General features: G+C 31.5%; 1 protein-coding gene across 1 annotated transcript; it reads right to left on the minus strand.

Annotated features, from left to right (window-relative positions):
- Positions 1 to 4220: 4220 nt before the first annotated feature.
- On the minus strand, positions 4221 to 18449 carry LOC117104840. Its single transcript, XM_033245677.1, has 3 exons — positions 18262 to 18449; positions 7109 to 7239; positions 4221 to 5478 (listed from the first exon to the last, which is right to left on the minus strand). The coding sequence occupies exons 1-3, from the start codon at positions 18407 to 18409 to the stop codon at positions 5272 to 5274; spliced, it is 486 nt and encodes a 161-aa protein (XP_033101568.1). The 5' UTR covers positions 18410 to 18449; the 3' UTR covers positions 4221 to 5271.

Below are 18449 nucleotides of genomic sequence, written 5' to 3' on the forward strand. Positions count from 1 at the left end.
TTGAAGGAAGTTAGCTGTTAACACTGTTGAATAAATATAATGTATATCATCAAAAGTACATATACAGTGTTTAATAAGGACATGATGGAACATCGTAGGCTACCCTACAGCTTTTCAATGAATAAAGTCCTATAAAAAGTCATTGTGTAATAAAATGCCTCCAACAAGATTTGAACCTGCGACCTCTCGCTGACACTGTATATGTATATATATATATATATATATATATGTATATATATATATATACGGTATATATATATATGATAATAATACAAATTTGTATTATTACCACCATAATCAATATTTATACTAAATAAAATAGCAGAAGAAAAAATTGGAGAATTGATTAATTTTAAAACATGAACAAACGAAACCTACATTTCTAATTAGACAGACTACAAACAGATAGAAACTACCATATGCTGTCAACTTTAAATTTCTAAAACATCATTTGTACTACTACGTTCCAATTTAGTTAGATCGGGTCAAAACCAAAGCTGATTTTGTTTTAAAAAAATAATAAATTCTATCGTACTGCGGCCTCTTTTGAATTGCGTTCCACCATGTAATAAATCAATGTATTTGCTCAGAATTTGTACGGAGGTTATCATGTACTGTGTAATGGAATCAATTATCATAATGGCCTCATAATTAGACATTGAGTGGTTAAGTGAAAAGAATAGTAACAATGTTAACATACCTTCAAATTTCCAGTAACTAATTAAAAAACAATATACATATTTATTGTTGAGACGGGTTTTGAAGAGGCATTTACTCTAGGGAAGCATTTTTTTTTGAGGGAGGTTTTCTTTTTTTTTTTGTAATATGGATACGTATACTCAAATAAACATCCCCTAATTTCACTGTAAATATGGAACTACAACATATAATTACTGAAATTAATAATAATAAATAATTACAAAATGATCCCAACTAGGCCAGAAAAAATGTAACTCTAGTAGAATAGAACATTTAAAGAATGAATGTGCTGAGAATTAAGTTGCTTTGATTACATTTGGGGGCGTGTATTCTAAGAAAAATAAACGCCTCAGGGTGGCATTAATTCCAAATGAGGCTCTGGAGGGGGAAATTATTCAAAGCGGGGCACTTATTCGAATAAATACGGTAATGTGATAAAAATATTGGGAATATACTGGACATGACTGTAAAACCTGGTTTTTATTAATAATATTTTGGACCATAGGCCTAATTTTGATTTTAACTTTTGTATTTTTATTAATTGCAATATTACTTTTGGTGTGTTAGCGCAAGTTAGTATTTTTCAGTTTATTCAATTTTACAACACAACAGAGGTAACAAAAGCTGGTTTTTCAATACAACATCAACCGTCAAAAGGAATGCTCATTTATAATGTATTTTTTAAATTAGAATTATTATATTTATAGATTTTGTATTCACATTGCTTATAATACTATTGATTTTTTAAAGGCTATACTTAACTCAGTATTTTTCAGGGTCAGTGAAATACATTCTGTAAGTAATGTAATATATAATGCTGCCATTTTAATTTAAGAAATTTCAATGTAAACATTAGGTAAACTGTTAAAACTTAATTATTTTGATCTGTTTTAATGAATGAAAGTTGGTAACTTAATTGAACCTTAAAAAAATTATTTTATTTTATAAAAATATGCAAGTGATTCGGGTGGAAATCAAACCCACAACCCCCTAGTAACTAGCTTGATGTCTTAACCACTAGACCACCAAGCTTAAAAATTATTATAAAATATTTTCTTAAACTATTAACATTTAGGTATACAGGGGGCAAGCAAAAATCTTCCAACAAATACAATTCGGTTTTATAACAATAATTCTAAGAGGTAACAAAAGCTGGTTTTTCAATACAACATCAACCGTCAAAAGGAATGCTCATTTATAATGTATTTTTAAGATTAGAATTATTATATTTATAGATTTTGTATTCACATTGCTTATAATACTATTGATTTTTTAAAGGCTATTAACTCAGTATTTTTCAGGGCCAGTGAAATACATTGTATAAGTAACGTAATATATAATGCTGCCAATATATTTTAAGAAATTTCAATGTAAACATTAGGTAAACTGTTAAAACTTTTGATTTTTTAAAGGCCATACTTAACTCAGTATTTTTCAGGGTCAGTGAAATACATTCTGTAAGTAATGTAATATATAATAATGCCATTTTAATTTAAGAAATTTCAATGTAAACATTAGGTAAACTGTTAAAACTTAATTATTTTGATCTGTTTTAATGAATGAAAGTTGGTAACTTATTGAACCTTGAAAAAATTATTTTATTTTATAAAAATATGCAAGTGATTCGGGTGGAAATCAAACCCACAACCCCCTAGTAACTAGCTTGATGTCTTAACCACTAGACCACCAAGCTTAAAAATTATTATAAAATATTTTCTTAAACTATTAACATTTAGGTATACAGGGGGCAAGCAAAAATCTTCCAACAAATACAATTCGGTTTTATAACAATAATTCTAATAATATATTTTCTTAAACTGTTATTTAATTTTATTTACTACATTAAGGAACCAGGGGGGGGGGGTATGGAGGGGGAAGAAAAACAAATCTTTCAACAAATGTCAGCAAGACGGCGCACTTTGCTGAAAGCAACCACCAAAGCCAGCGACAAAGCTAAATTAATTATTGGTTTAATAAAAAGAAAATATATTTCATTATGTTGTCTTTTTTACAAAACACTCAAGAACACTTTGATTAAATTTTTACCACAAATTCCTAATTCTACAAAAATTAATAATGGTATGAAAAATTAACCTTCAAAAGAAAGCCAAAAACAACTGGCATAAGTCAATACGTTAAGGAGGAGGACAACAGTTTTTTAAGCATTTACTTACTATCAAAGTGAATTTAATGTGGTTTTTAATGTTACCTTAAATGTTCCTCATACGCACCCCCTTGAATAAGCACTTAACAAAATAAAAGTTCTTTTTGACAAGAGCTGCTCTTGATATTGAAAAATTGTATGCTTACAGTATACAGTAGCTCTGTGAAGGTCAGTATCCAAATGACCTATAACTGAGGTTAAATCACATGCTTCAACAACAACATAATATTTAAAATATATACTTGATTAATAATAGACAGCAGATTGGTAGTGGAAGCTACAGTATTAGTGGAAGCTAAATTACCGTAGCAATTACAGAAAGACTGAAGTTGGTTCCATCAATAAAATTTCACTCTCATTGTACGCTGGACTGAGCATGCTCATTTTATAATCAAAATATATTTTTATTGGATTTTTCTTCACATACTTGTTTCCGACTGCAAGTCTTTAATTTGGTCTTAAATTAGGATGATATAAAATGTCAGATGTTAACTGATGAAAATGTAGTATACTGTAACAATAAATCAAATGAATTTAAACATGTTTATATTGCAGTGCCTCATAACATTAACACTTTAAAAATTACTAAACTTTAATGAAATATGAAATTTATATGGAATTTATCTTGTTCATTTAACTCTATTTCATTGCAAATTACTAGCAAGTTACGTACACTTTTTTTTTTTATAAGAACAAGTAAATTTTTGCCCAGGCTCAGTGTTCTTATTTTTTGGCCAATTTCAGGCTCAAAATGTTCTTATTTTTTTTCTTTATTTTACACACTTTTCAAATCAAACATACAAAAGTATTATTGTACAGCAGCTCTGTATTGGAGTAATTTATTTATATGTGGGTATGTGTGTATAAGTGCGACTGTATATGTCTGTATGTATGTGTGTGTGTGTTTATGTGTATTTATGTATTTATTTATATATACATGGTGTAGGCCTATGTATATTGATTTTATTTTGGGTTTTTTATAAATTTGTGTATTTTTTTTTTCCCCCTTTTTAATCTTAAAATTTTAAATTTAATTTTTTCGTTTTTCAATAATGATAAAGTCTCATTCTCAATGTCTTCTGTTTTCTTCCTAAGTATTATAAATTTTTATTATATATTATATCTTCCAATTTTAAATTGCTGTTTCTGTAAGGATGGATTAACTAGTTTGTGAGCTACAGTGAATTTAATTGCTTTTGTTAATCCATGCCTCCTTAGATTTTCAGTTTTATTCTGTATTGTGAATTTTTTTTTTTTTTTTTTATTTTACTGTATGTGCAAATTTTTTTTTTTTTTTTTGGTTTTATTTTACTGTATGTGCAAATTGGTAATGTGATTTTTATAAAAGGCTAAGTAAAGAATGAATGAATGAATGAGGTAAAAGTGCCCCGGACAAAATGGCCCCTGAAAAAAGCCCCAGAAAACTGGCCCCAGAAAAAAGGCCCTGGTAAAAATGGCTCTAAATGACAGGTAGGTACATCTACTGTACTGAATTATAGAGGATATTACATAGTCACACCTACTGCACATAAGGTACAGATATAATTTTTTGGTTTTTCTAAATAAAAACCTCATTTGACATTTTACCTCAGCCTCAATTTGTTCTTATTTTGTTCTTCATTTTTAAGCAATTTCAGCCTCAGTGTTTTTATAAAAAAAAAAGTGTAGTATGGTACATTCAGTACTCAGGTATTGCAAAACAACAGATTAACAAACATAAAAAAACGACCTTTCTTACGATCTGATGATTGAGATAATAGGTCTACATGACAGGCTGCAAAATACTAAAGTAAAAATAAATTTGCACAAATAAGCAAAGCACAAAATCTTTAAACTGCTCCGATTGAATTAATTAACTGTAGCAAATCAGAGCTTGACGACAGCAGTTGAAGTCAGTTTATTGGTACGCGCATTTATTTGTTCAAGAATATTTAATGATGACGATCTATGAAACAAGATGACAAGGTATACAATGAATTTTAAATGGAAGGCATTAACCTCTGTAGAATTTACCAACTTAATTTACAAGCAGCTCATAAAACCAACAGATCCAGGAATTGAATGACATAGGAAGTAAGAAAGGAATCTGGGATTTGAAAGGACAGAGAATTAGGAGGATCTGTATTGTAGAAAACTAAAAAATGATGCTTAACAATTATAATTCTTCACCTTCATATTAATAATATTAACGTCATAAAAAAGAACTTCAAAATTGAATCAACTAGATTTAACCTGCTATGGATCGGAGACTTACGACAGCATTCTAATTTCCACTCAAAAAACTATATCAAGATCTAACACATTTTAATGTAGCAGAACATACCCGTGGTATTTTATAGGTCACCCTGGTCAATCGGTGAGAATGTGAGTAGCGTCACTTCGAAGGAGATATGGAAAATACCTTGGATTTAGGTGCTAATAATATAGATAAGATAAATATTAATCACTTGGCTTGAGCGAACCTTTGAAAAATAATAAATGATAAAGTCAACACACCTTGTTTTTGGATCCAAGATCAGGTTGAGCGCTGATAACACAAATGGGTTTATATCTTGCTTACTCAGACAACAGACGGCGAGTTCTATTACTTGCTCTAACCTGGCTAGTAGATTCACCTAAAGAAGCATAATAATTCAGTAAGTTCCATACTACAGTAATAATAAATGGCAAAATGATTTACTGCCCCTTGATTTATTAAGTATAAATATAGCAAAATTAGTTGAACCAAAAATGTTTACATTACAAAATATTTAAAAATACGGAAAAAGCCAAATAAACAATTGCTTATAAAATAAACAGCAGAAGATATATTTGCCAGAACAAAGGTATTAAATAAATGTTTAATGGATGCATGTAGTAAAGCTGATTACCTACAGTAGGACTCTCTTTAGAAGCTAGCCATAACCATGTCAAAAACTTGGAACAGTGAAGTTCTTGGTTCAAGAAATGAAGCTAAGACATTGGGATTGAAAAAAAAGACAAATACTCTGGGTTGAATTCTGGTAACAAAAAGGTCAAGATTTTTTTTTTACACTTGGTCCACTCTGTACACCTCATAAAGAGAAGTCCTAAATGATCAGCTCGAAAGGACAGATGACCCATGTAAAAAAAAGAAAATCCTACCTCCCTCCCGCCACCCACTGCTGGAAAGTTCAAAACAATGCACATTCAACGACTTTCAATTAGAAATGCCATAAAGTACTATACTATACAGTACAGTACATTAGGTCAACCTGTATCTTGCTATATAATATTACTTGTAAAATTGACTTATGTTGATCCCTGAATTGATACCATTGTTTTCTATTGCATATTAACATTGCCAAACAAATCAATCCTCTTTTATAGACTGGCAAAATAAACACATCTTTTTTTTATGTTTTCTATAGAAGTTGTTGTTGCATGACAGACCCATGATAATGCCAACTTGCACCTGTTAAACCTACCCTGGGAGAAAGGAACATAGATCTGCCAAGAGTCATTTATAATCAACAAAATCCAGAAATCAGATCAGAAAACGTACATTTTCTGATCTAATTTCTGGATTTGGTTAAATCCTCCTCCTCCCATCTCCAACCAAAAACATGGAACTGTACCTTTACAGACATTAATCTAATCTACAATCAACATTAATAGTTTGCATGATATACTGGTATCTAGTTATTTGTGTGTCATAGTTTATTCGGTATTTTGTCTCATAATTATATCAATAAGAGGAGGAACTAATGTTGGTTATTTGCCCATCGCATTCTTCTTATGGCTACATTCAGACTTGTTTTAATGCCAAGCATAAAGTAAGTTATGCCAGGCATAATTGTTTGGGCATTCAAACTTGTTGGCTCAGCATCAAACAGAAGTTGCAGCACTGTAAGGCATGCACAAACAAAATTTGTGCGAAAAAATATATATTTTTATAAATGTTGCTCATATGAAAATTATTGATGTAGATCGCAGAAGTGTGAAATAAAATGGAAGATATTGTACTGTACACTACTAAAGCAAGAAGTAATAACTTTCACCTAAAATATGGCTTCTTGTCTCCTATTGCAAGCTATTATGGGTGCTACCTTCTTTTGTAACTTACCTATTAATACTCCACTTTGCTCTTTGACCTGAGGTTACAGCAGACTATTATACACCTAACGCTTATCACAGAATGCTTGAAGCTGGGCATCCTAGGTACTTTAAATTAAATTAGCAAGTTCACCTCTTAAATTTACAACCTCCCTTCCTCTCTATACTCACCTCTATCTCTGTTGTATGGGTTGATATTGAATGAATCTCTTCTCTCTTAGCTTCCAATTCATTGTGGATTCTTCTGATTGCGTCGCATAAACTACATTTCAAGAAGCTATCCAAATAGACACTTTGCCAACCTGTAAGACATTAAACAACAATCAATTAACACTTTTCATTTGGTATACTGCATGAAAGGAACAGCCAACAGTCACATCAATTTAGTTTATTACTGTATTAATCCATTGTTTTTGTGAGATTGTAGTATGTTTCTTTTTGTTCTCATCCAACAGTGAGTGACTTGCCTCTTGCTGTGATGGCCTATTAATTAGTCTCATTATCAGATGGAGGAGTAGAGTAGTTTAAATATTTTAATAATTGAGAGAAAAATATGGGTCCATAAAATATGACCCTAAAGATAGCTTGAAAAGGTGTGTGACCATTCGAGAAGACAGTCAGAAGGGATCGTACCCCTCCCAAAGGTTGTCTTTTTTCATTTGCTCCTGATAACCATTGTTGGGTTATATAGTGTTTGAATATTATATAAACCATGATAGAAATTATATAATTATTATTATTATTCTTTCTTTAGGCACACAACACATGTGCCAAGGATTGCCAATAGCGAATATATATCACTGTCCTACTTGTAGGTGACAATCCCTTACACTAGACAAACATACACACACGATACTTTACACAAACTAAATCTCAATATGAGATTTAGGGAGTGGAGTTGTTTATGTCATGAGAAAAAATCCTGCAACTGGCAGGAATTGAACCCAGGACCCTGGGATTGGAAGGCAAGCATCTTAAACACCAAGCTATTCAACTCCACTCAAATAATAATGTTTATCCTCAAATCATAGATTACATTTTGAGTATGAATTTAAACCAGCCCAAAGCCGACCTAAATTTAGTCCAACTTTAAAGTCGGCTCAGGTCCCATATTGAATCATCTTTATATCTGAACATAAACCGAACCTGGGTCGGTGAGTTCGATCTCATACTGTAGCAGTCAAGTTTCACATCCTATACCATAAAATTTCCAGCAAAACTTGGTGCAAAGGAGGAAGTGTGAACATTTCCAGTGCAACTGAGCCAATTTAAAATACTTTAACGTAGCGTGAATGGAATGGTCGTTCTGGTCGATCGTAGTTAAGGCAGGCCGATATAGTGTAATTGGGCTTCAACAAGTCACTTCTAAGAATGTAATAGAAGCGGCATACAATGCCCTAGTCCAAACTAGACTTAAATATGCTTGCTGTGTGGGATTCTCATACGCCAACATAACTAGCCTTGAGAAGGCCCAATACTGTGGCCAGACAGGTCATCAACTTGCAGAGCAAGTAAACTGGAATACCATGCAGGAGAAAGGAAGCTAAATACCAGCTCTTCTCCAACTAAAGTACCAACAATAGGAGGTTACTGTACCAACCTCTACTTTTCTCCAAAGGAACAAACATCTCCAAAATTGAGCTCCCACAACCTAACCAGTATGGCAGCAAAAACCCGCGGGCCTTCTTTCCTTGCACTGCAATGCAGTTACATTTATATAGTGCTCTATATCGAAACAGTCTCAAAGCGCTTGAGAATCGTGTATAATTTTTTAACTGTCTTTGTATTTTATTTCCTTTGTTTTGTAAGGGGTGGGTCGATCTTAAAACCTTGGTTTATCTGACTCTCCCCCCACACAATACTTGTTTCAATGAACTATGTACCGTATACGTTTTCTTTGATGATGTGTGGAAATAAATGAATAAATGAAATGAATAAATGAAAATGAGGTGTGGACCAGCTCTTACAGTAACTTGCAATCTCCCCTAAGGGTTTCTTCCCGGAGTCTCTTCATGTTTGAGCTACCCGGTCAATCAGTACCAGCTACTCTTTGCCTGTCCACAACAGGGGCTGTACGAACCAGTACACCGGGTTAACCCCATACTCGTCTCGAAAGATATACTGGGTTCTTTTAAGTGCACACTTATCCGAGAAGACTTGTTCCACCACCAGAACCATAGGCGAGCATGCCGTTGTTCGAACCAGTGCCGATATTATGGCTTTAGGCTGCGGCGCCCCTGCATTAGCCAGTCTTCCATTCCAAATAGTGTGGAATGAGGAACCTGAACAGTTGGAGTCTGCTGAGCCTTCTAGAGTAGCATTCATGATGCCACCTAAGGTAAATTTCTCTTCTGTGTAAATTATTAGACATGTTGATTTTATGTCTGCAGTTACAATATTGTAAGTCAAAATCTTGACTTCTTGTTTCGGATCCACAACAATATATTCAAAATAACAATTTAAAATAAAAGCAAAATAGGTTTTAACATTCAACATTCCCTATTGATCATGAAAAATTGTGTAGAAGTCGGTGAAGTTATTTTTACACCTGCAAAAATAAAGTGATATTCACACAAAATAAGTGACCTTTGCTGACCACTGGTTGAACTACCATCTACGAGATAAGTTGACCTCTTTGCTGACCAATTTACATGGATAAGCTAAATTACTATTTCGCATTAGTGATTAAATTATTATTGATAGGAGTTTACTAATGACAATTTTTAATAGGTTGTCTGACTTCATAGAAACTCGTAATAAAAAACAACAATGACCTGGCCTGTATTCTGCCAGAAAAATAAAATAAAATAAAATTGACTAAACATAATTAATTATTCAAGAATGTGTTAATATGCATAGTATAGTATGGCTTTAATATTTATATGGAATAATTTTAAAATCTTTCCAACCTGGACAATGGGATTAAAAGGCAAGTATCTTACTCCACACCAACCAACCTGAGGTCTACAGCAGAGAATCGAATAAACAACAACCACAAACAGCATTCAATCAATTTTTGTCTAACTTCTGTAGAATGAATCAATCAAGTATATTTTCACCTTATCTAGAAATCATCGACTTATAAACCAATCAATCAATCAATTAATTTCCTTATCAGAATTAAAGCATGATTTTAGCGTAATACATCATTAGATAGTATTAGAAGAAATGCTGGTTTCATAAAACATTACTACACAATCACATCTTGTTGAAATTTTACAATACACATTATTCATACAGTAGAAGATATGAATGCTATATCTTATATTATTACAAATCACATGTTCCTGGATATGCTAAATCACTGCACTAGGATACTGCCCACACAATGTGAAAGGTCAGCTCTCCTCTCATCAATCTACTGTTAGATCATAACTTATGTACAATTATGTACAATATAAAAAAGTACATGACAGAATATTTAATCCTTAAATTAATTCTTACTGTAATTATGATAATACTGAATGATGAATTTTGCTAACTCTAACTTTAGTATAAAATTTAATCAATATTAATCAATCAATTAATCTCAGCAGTAATTAATTTAGCTGGTCAGTGACTTGAAAACATTTATCACCGACATCTTTTCCAGGTCTTAAGTAGCAGATGTTTATAGCTGAATACATTTGTACAACAATTTACAAAACGTCTTATTTGCAAATCCAAAATTAGAGATAGAAATTGCTGTACACCGAGACAGCAAGCCAGAGAAGGCAACATGTACAAACTAATTTATATAATAAAAATACAATGAACTAAAATTTGACAGGATATCGAAGACAAAAGCAAGGTAGGTTCATAGAAATCGGTGACATGGTGAGAGGGAGGACAACGAGGCAATCATGAACAAAATCAAAATATTAATGCATAATTTTATACTTTGGGTAATGTAATGGAAAAACAAATTAAAATTAATAATCGATAAAGTAATAGAATTATAGAATTGTTAAATATTTAACAATGTAAATTTATAAGATAATAATTTTTATGTAAATTTATAATTTAATAAAAGCTAAGTGACAATAATTAAGAAGATATTTGTATAATTTGATAAATTAGTATGACAATAAATAACCATCCATCATACTGAGACAATTAGACTAGACTCTAGAATGTTTCTTTTCGTTCAGAGCTCTCTTTATACAGTATTTGTGTTTTAAATTATACCACCTGTACATTTCCAACAAAATAAACAAACTTTGATAACAAAATACCAACAATATTGAATATCGAAAACAATGTTGTTGCGGCCTGCAAAAACAGGTTAAAAACCTTAGTGTGGGTCCCTCTTTATTATTATTATATTATTGATTTAGGCACACAAATCATGCACTAAAGACTCAATAGCGAATATATTACAACACACACACACAAGATGTTTTACACAAACTAAATCTAAATATGAGTTTAGTGAGTGAAGTGGTTTTGGTCATGAGATAAAATCCTGCAGCACTGACAGGAATTGAACCCAGGACCCTGGGATTGGAAGTCAAGCATCTTAACCACCAAAACACTGTATTCAACTCTAGCATTCCTCTTACAATCTGTGGCTAGAAAAACCTGTTGTTACAGCCCAATGACAATCATCTATAAAACGTAATACCGGTATAGTACTTGTATTATAAAGGGTTTTACAAGCACACTAGTGGAAACATCAATTTCTCGCCTTAAAATATCCAAGTTTGGTTCTAAATGAAATAGTCACTTCTGCATTAAACTTGAAATGTCATAGTATGAAAGCTGACAATAAATGGTGTCCTTAGTATAGAGCTAATGGCTGTGGTATGTTAGTTCCAACTGTGGATGGAATTCAGTAAATTAAAACTCATGAAACTTAGCTTTCTGACCTTTACACCTTCTACCGAATAAATAAATGTATACACCATTTAGGGTGAACTAAGTAAATTTGCTGGTCTTTTCTCAATGACATGGAATTTTAGATTGTGTCCCAAATCAATGTAAGAAGTAAGAAAAAAGAAATAAAAATAGAAAGGAAATATCAAGTAATTAATTCTAACATTCCAATTGATATATGTTCAATGTACTTCCTTTTTCAATACCCACACCAACAGCAAATGAGATTTGCCACTTATGTAGAAGGGTTCAAAATAAAGAATCGAATACCTAAACAAACGTACTGTATGTATGAAGATGTACAGTATATGAAGTATTCAGCATTATACTGTACTATATGTTATTTAAGGAATGACATAACACTACAATGTACAGTAATACAAATGTATGATTCTTAATAGGTACTGCACTATGCAATATGGTCTGAATAATTTAGAATTCAATAACATCTAAACATTATGCTATGTAATTTGATAATGCTACAGTAAAAGTGGTAGGTATCTATAATATAATGTAATATGATATTTAAGACTTTATCTAAAAAAAATCTGGATTTTATAATAATGAACACTAGTAATGAATAAAGAAGGAAATTTTGTACACTAAATATTGTGTGGCAAGTACAAAGCTCTGTCCAGAATCAAAATTTGTTGACAAAAAACTGATGTATGTTCATGTATAGTCATGATGTGCCTATTGCTATCATATGATGTTTATTGTTATCAACATATTTAGGCATGTCACATGATTTCATGGTCTAGAAGGCTTAAGAACTCTGGTAATGAATACAAAAGGGAAATTGTGTACCTCTACATATTGTGTGCCAAGTATAAAGAAAATTTCTTTAGACAAAAATCCTGATGTATTCCCATATAGTAATGTGATGCCATTATGACTACATTTAGGCTTGCTGCATTGTTTTCATCAAACAAAATTTGAGTGTGGACAGAGCTAATCAACACTGGTATGAATACACAAGGGAAATTGTGAGCACCTCTACATTTTGTGTGGCAAGTACTGTATAAAGCTCTTCAGACTCACTTTTTCTTTGACAAAAAACTGATGTATGGCCACATACTGTAAACCTCAAATTGAAGCCCTGGGCTTCCTTTTTAATAGAATCATGTAACAATAATTTTTACCGGATACAATTTTACTTCTTTTGTGTGTATGCTATTTTTTTTTGTTAAAAACACTTTGCTTTATACCACTCATCATCTGTTGTTTACAGGTCTTTGTTTATTTGACTTTTAAGTGTTTTAAAATTTTGTGTAAACATTATTTTGATTCAGCTTAATATGTAATTTTGATATTACAATAAAAAAAAAACTTATTTCTTTTGTGCGTATTCTATTTTTTTGTGTTAAAAACACTTTGCTTTAATACCACTCTTCATCATCTGTTGTTTACAGGTCTTTGACTTTTTAGTGTTTTAAAATCTTGCGTAATGTAAACATTATTTTGATTTAGCTTAATATGTAATTTTGATATTACAAATAAAAAACATCACTGGTGAATAAAATCGTCTAAAAATACACTTTATTTTCAAAAAGTAAATATTCCAACACTTTCCGACAATAAATATATATATATTTAATATACATACTGTACCAGTTTTGGTTATTACATCCACATATTTCCATGTAAAATTAATTTTTTTGTGGCTGAAAAAAACTATGTGGCTTTCAATTCTGCCTGCCCCATCTAAGTAGTTGTTTACAAAAAATTAAAATGAACTCTGACATGATCATTGAACTCCTGAACCTCCAGTTTTCCGGTGACCTGCGCAATCCTCACGTTAAGATCGGTGACAGTGAACAAAATGATGGGTTATAATACTGTATTATCTTAACTTTTCATATTTCTTTTTGACACCAACTGGATTATTTAAAAATACTATGTGCGGTTTTCGCACACCTTGAACGGGCGCTAGGTGGATATAATGATTTATGAATTTTACGTTGCGAGGTAAGTTAGGCTTATCACACTAGGCTCCGCAGTGCAGAGAAGATGACTGAAGCAGCTCGTAGGCCTAGGGGACTTGGCTAGGCCCCCCCACCCTTGGGGTGTGAAATTTTATTTTTTTTTCTTCAAAAGTTTAATGATCAAATAAATACAAATGTAGTTTTATTTTGTAAAGGAATAATATGTGCTAATGTGGAGATGAATTTTTTTATTCTAGCTGTTGACTAGGTATTTTTTTTTTTTTTTCAAAATTATTCATCAATATTAATTATAAAAATTAATTAAACTAATTAAGACTAAATAGTAGCTTATTTAGGGAAAAAATTATTATCTTTCATTTACTATCAAACATTATTTTATACTCTTATAGAAAAAAATGATATAAAATAATATTTGTCACTAAAAAAATTGAAAATTTGTTTATGAAACTTGTAAGTGAAAGAGTTAACGTCAAATGGTAATTAAACAAAAGTTAAGTGAATGAAGTAAATCCTGATTCAGCTGTTTGTAAAATATATTGCAAAAACTATTAATTATAACATTCAATATACGATTTTGCACATTATAATACAGTATTGCAACTGATGTTGATGACAAATTATTCAGACAGGAGTGCTGATTGAAAGCAATTTATGTTTCATAAATCTGTATCTCCTGGGAGTGAATGGTTCGTGAATGGTTCATGCATGTATTAAATAAGCATTTCAGAAGATTTGCAAATTTTCTATTATATTACATTATAATCTATGATTCTGACTCAAACATTTTATTATCATAAAACGATATTATAATAAGAAAGACTGTGACCCACACCAAAATTTGAATAATTGTTCTAAAATATTGGCAATTTATAATAATATTAATGTTTTAATAAATATTTTTTATCTAGCACTCTCAACTAAGATTCAAACTTCCTGATTATGATTAAAGAGCAGCCAGGACTTGAATTGGCAAATGATTCTAATTAATTAGAAAACTACAGTAGGCCTACTGTTTTGTACCCCTACTTATAATGGATTAGCACTACTAAGACTGTCGCAGAACATGCCTGGGTTGGGGTGCACCCATGAAAATGCTCTGTAAACAAACTGTTCTACCGGCATAATTTCAACTGTCTACATAACTTCTTGTTGGTGAGGAAGCTTTTGTAGCTGTTAAATTTTACTATTTATATAACCTTACTGTACAGTAAAGTTTTTTTACTGGTTGAATAGTAAACTATGTCTTATTTTATTTTATATATTTTAATTTACCTGAATTTAAATGTTTACACTGTGTATATGAGCGAAGCAATTTCTGTTTTGGATAAATAAATATACTCTGATTCCTACTTTAATACAATACTTGTCCTCATTCAACATCAAGTGGTCTCTAAAGCCAGAATCTGTTATGAGGTTCGGATAGGGAGTTGTAGAAATACTGTACTTTCATTCACAATGCAATTGGACCCACACACAAATATTAATATCAATAGAACTATTGTTCATTTGACATGTAAGTTGGGGGCATCATGCAGATATGGCGACAAAAGGCTTGAATGGTCGAATAAACACCATGACATTGAAGTACAACAGTACAAATTGGTCCTTTTCAATCCATGCATAAAAAAGTATAATTATGTTTATATTTTGCAAGTTTTTTGTTAAATTACAGTTTGGAAAAAAGAATTTGTCAAACATCAGACTCAATGCAATATTATATATTCTTCTGTTTAAAAAAATAATAATGTGGCCATGTTCATACACAAACACACTCAGAAAACAAGCCATAGTTAAAACAAGCCATAGTTAAACTACAGGAGATAATAATGCATACATATACACAAACTGTTAACATTTTAGCAGTCATTTACTTCCGAAAACAAAAAAATAGGAACTAACGGATTTGGAAGCAATGCTTTTTCTCGCATTTGTGCTGGCAGATTTAGACACACAGGTTCTATGATATATGCATCTTTCATTAATTTCCCTATTATATCTATTCCACTGTCTACTTTCCTTAACAACTATAATAATAGGTGCAGCCGTTTACAGTAGGTAAACATATTTAAAATAGTCTTCAGCTGATGAAGCTAGCATAAAATGCTGGCTGAATCTTATGTAAGAAACTAGTTAAGTTGAACTCTACAGTGATGTCAGATAGACAACTCTAGCATTGAAGGAACAAGTTAAAGTCAGTCCGAGCATTCTCTACCTAAGAGACAGTTTAAGTTAGTCAAAAAAGAGCTAACACTTTTATATGTAATGAGTAACTTCTATTTCTGTGTAAAGGCAGTCACTCCTTCTACTATAGAATATTAAGAGTTTATATTTAGCATTAAAATTTAATACCTGGATCTAGATCTGGATTCGAAATTTCAAAATATTGTTAGTTTTTTTTACCACTGTTTGATATTGGCAGGGTGTATGTATTACTTACATCTATAATAGTTATTATCCAATGCACGCCCTAATTTTCTGGGATTGTGAAAATAAGTAAAAAAATGTTGTGATTTGTAATTCTGTTACCATGGAATTGCCCACATGTCAAAGGAAGTACTGTACACCAGCTATCCTAAAACTTAGCTGGTACAAAAAACACTGACTGACGTGGTCAGTGTTTTCTCATCCTTATGTATTTTATTATACTATAAATTTTATATCCTATAACATAAAAACAGTACAATTTGCTAGTACAAAATATATAAAATAAATAAAATCAGACGAATAAATAACACATAACTTGATTGTATCAATGACGCACACTGACGCATATACCACAATGAGGTCCTCTGCCAATATGTTTTTCAGAAAGAGGACCGTCATAAGCACACTACAAATTACAGTACATATACATGGAAGGATGGATGGACGTCCCATTAAGCATCCTATAAACGGCAATGTACCGCACATTGTTGGACTTACCAAACTAATCATTTCATTTCACGTTTACTGCATATTGACATCAATCATCTAACATTACAAAGTACAACTAATGTCAATGGTCTAGATAATGAACAATAACATATTGCAAATGCAAAATGCTTTCATTTCAACAAGAAAAATCCAATCAAATAAATTATTCATGAATGCATTTGATACGGTAATTGTGAACATTTTATGGTTTTCTTATAAAACAAGTTTACCTACCAAAGGTTTTCCACCTTCCTTCCTGTGTCATTTATTACTTGTAGGGATAATATGTATTGTATAATCCACTCATCTTCCAATATCACTCATATCAATGTTTATTACTAAATGCTGTTTAAATAATATGCATTAATCATCAGTTTAACAAATTATTATTAATATTTTTATTATTGAAAATACACCCAAACATAAAATATTAATAACATAAAAACAGTATATTTTTTACCAATAAAATGAATTTACATTTTAAAATTAGCATTAGGATCAGATTTTATAGATGAGTTGGACTTTTTTGTGTTGGAACCTTGACTTGTCCCTTTGGGTCAGACCCAGGAGGTCTAAGCTAGACCCTAAGTGTCAGACTTTTCCTTTGTGTTAGATCCCATGGGTAAGAATTTTCCCCCTGTGTTGCATTCTCTGGACTAATAAGATTACAAAAATGTTAATGAATAGAAGAATAAAAGAAAAGGAAAGATTTATTTATTGGGAATTTGAACCCAAGACCTCTACATTCATGGAAGAGTGCAATATACTCTACTGCACTTATGGAGACATATCATTTTACCAAATAAAATGTCACAGAAAGTGAATTTAATGGTGAATATCACTTTCAAGAACTACCCACTCCTACATGTTTTCTTGAAAAACATGTGTGTATAAATTCCAAGGATGGTGTTTTAGGAAAAGTCCTCTTAAGAAATTCTACACGTATTACCTGCGTCATCGAAGTCAGAATGATGTTAAACGCTTGTACATAACCCCAATCAATTCTTGAGGTCATAACACTTACATATTCAGTATCCGTGCATGATTATGCAGTTACTTATGCGCTTATGCCTTAGTAAAACAAGGCCTAGGACTGTTTTCTGAAGCATGGAAGTCCTGCAGTACAGATAAAATCAGCAAGACACTAAGAAATAAGTAAAGTCAATGCCCTACAGTACCTACATGGAAGCAAAACGTGTTTGATCAGATGTATTTGAAATATTAGATGCTATTCTAAAAATATTAAGCATCAGATGTTAAAAACAAGTATGATCAAACATTTGAGTCTGACAGAAACATAAAAATGTGCCGTTGTAGAAGCTTCAGTATAGCAGACTGTAATGAATACCGTGAACTGGGAAGCTCTTAATTGTCTATGTTCTGGAATCTGATAAAAGAATTTAATATTCGTAACAATAAACAGTAATACAAAATAATGAAACTAACATTCCATTGATATACATTAACACTCTACCTCAGATGACTCATCTCAAAGTGCCTGGCTGTCCAAAAAAAAGAGACACAGGCATAAAAGTGGTAAAAGTTCAACACCTACAGTATGTCACAGAAGAAATTATTTTTGAAACATTAAATGACAAATTGTTCACTCACCATCTTTATAATTAAGAAGACAGTTTTGCAATAGGAATGCAAAACTGCCTCTTGGATCAAGGAGACTAGCCAGACACTGGTGGGTACTATCTTTTGATAACTCCTGGGTAAGAGAGTCTAATTGTTCTTCTTGATGCTCTTGTGACATGATGTGTAGATGACTAGAACATTACATTGAAGGTACAGGT

The sequence above is a fragment of the Anneissia japonica genome, unplaced genomic scaffold (genome assembly GCF_011630105.1).
Source record: "Anneissia japonica isolate Jap-2015-1 unplaced genomic scaffold, ASM1163010v1 scaffold287834_len5846547_cov211, whole genome shotgun sequence".
Taxonomy (NCBI): Eukaryota; Metazoa; Echinodermata; class Crinoidea; order Comatulida; family Comatulidae; genus Anneissia; species Anneissia japonica.

Bases quoted from the DNA above. Each gene is read 5' to 3' on its own strand.
- LOC117104840 (XM_033245677.1), bottom strand. From the start codon at position 18,409: ATGTCACAAGAGCATCAAGAAGAACAATTAGACTCTCTTACCCAGGAG. The intron at 7,240-18,261 runs GTGAGTGAACAA...AATGTCTTACAG, and splicing joins TCTTCTTAATTATAAAGATG to GTTGGCAAAGTGTCTATTTG. The intron at 5,479-7,108 runs GTGAGTATAGAG...ATGCTTCTTTAG, and splicing joins CCCATACAACAGAGATAGAG to GTGAATCTACTAGCCAGGTT.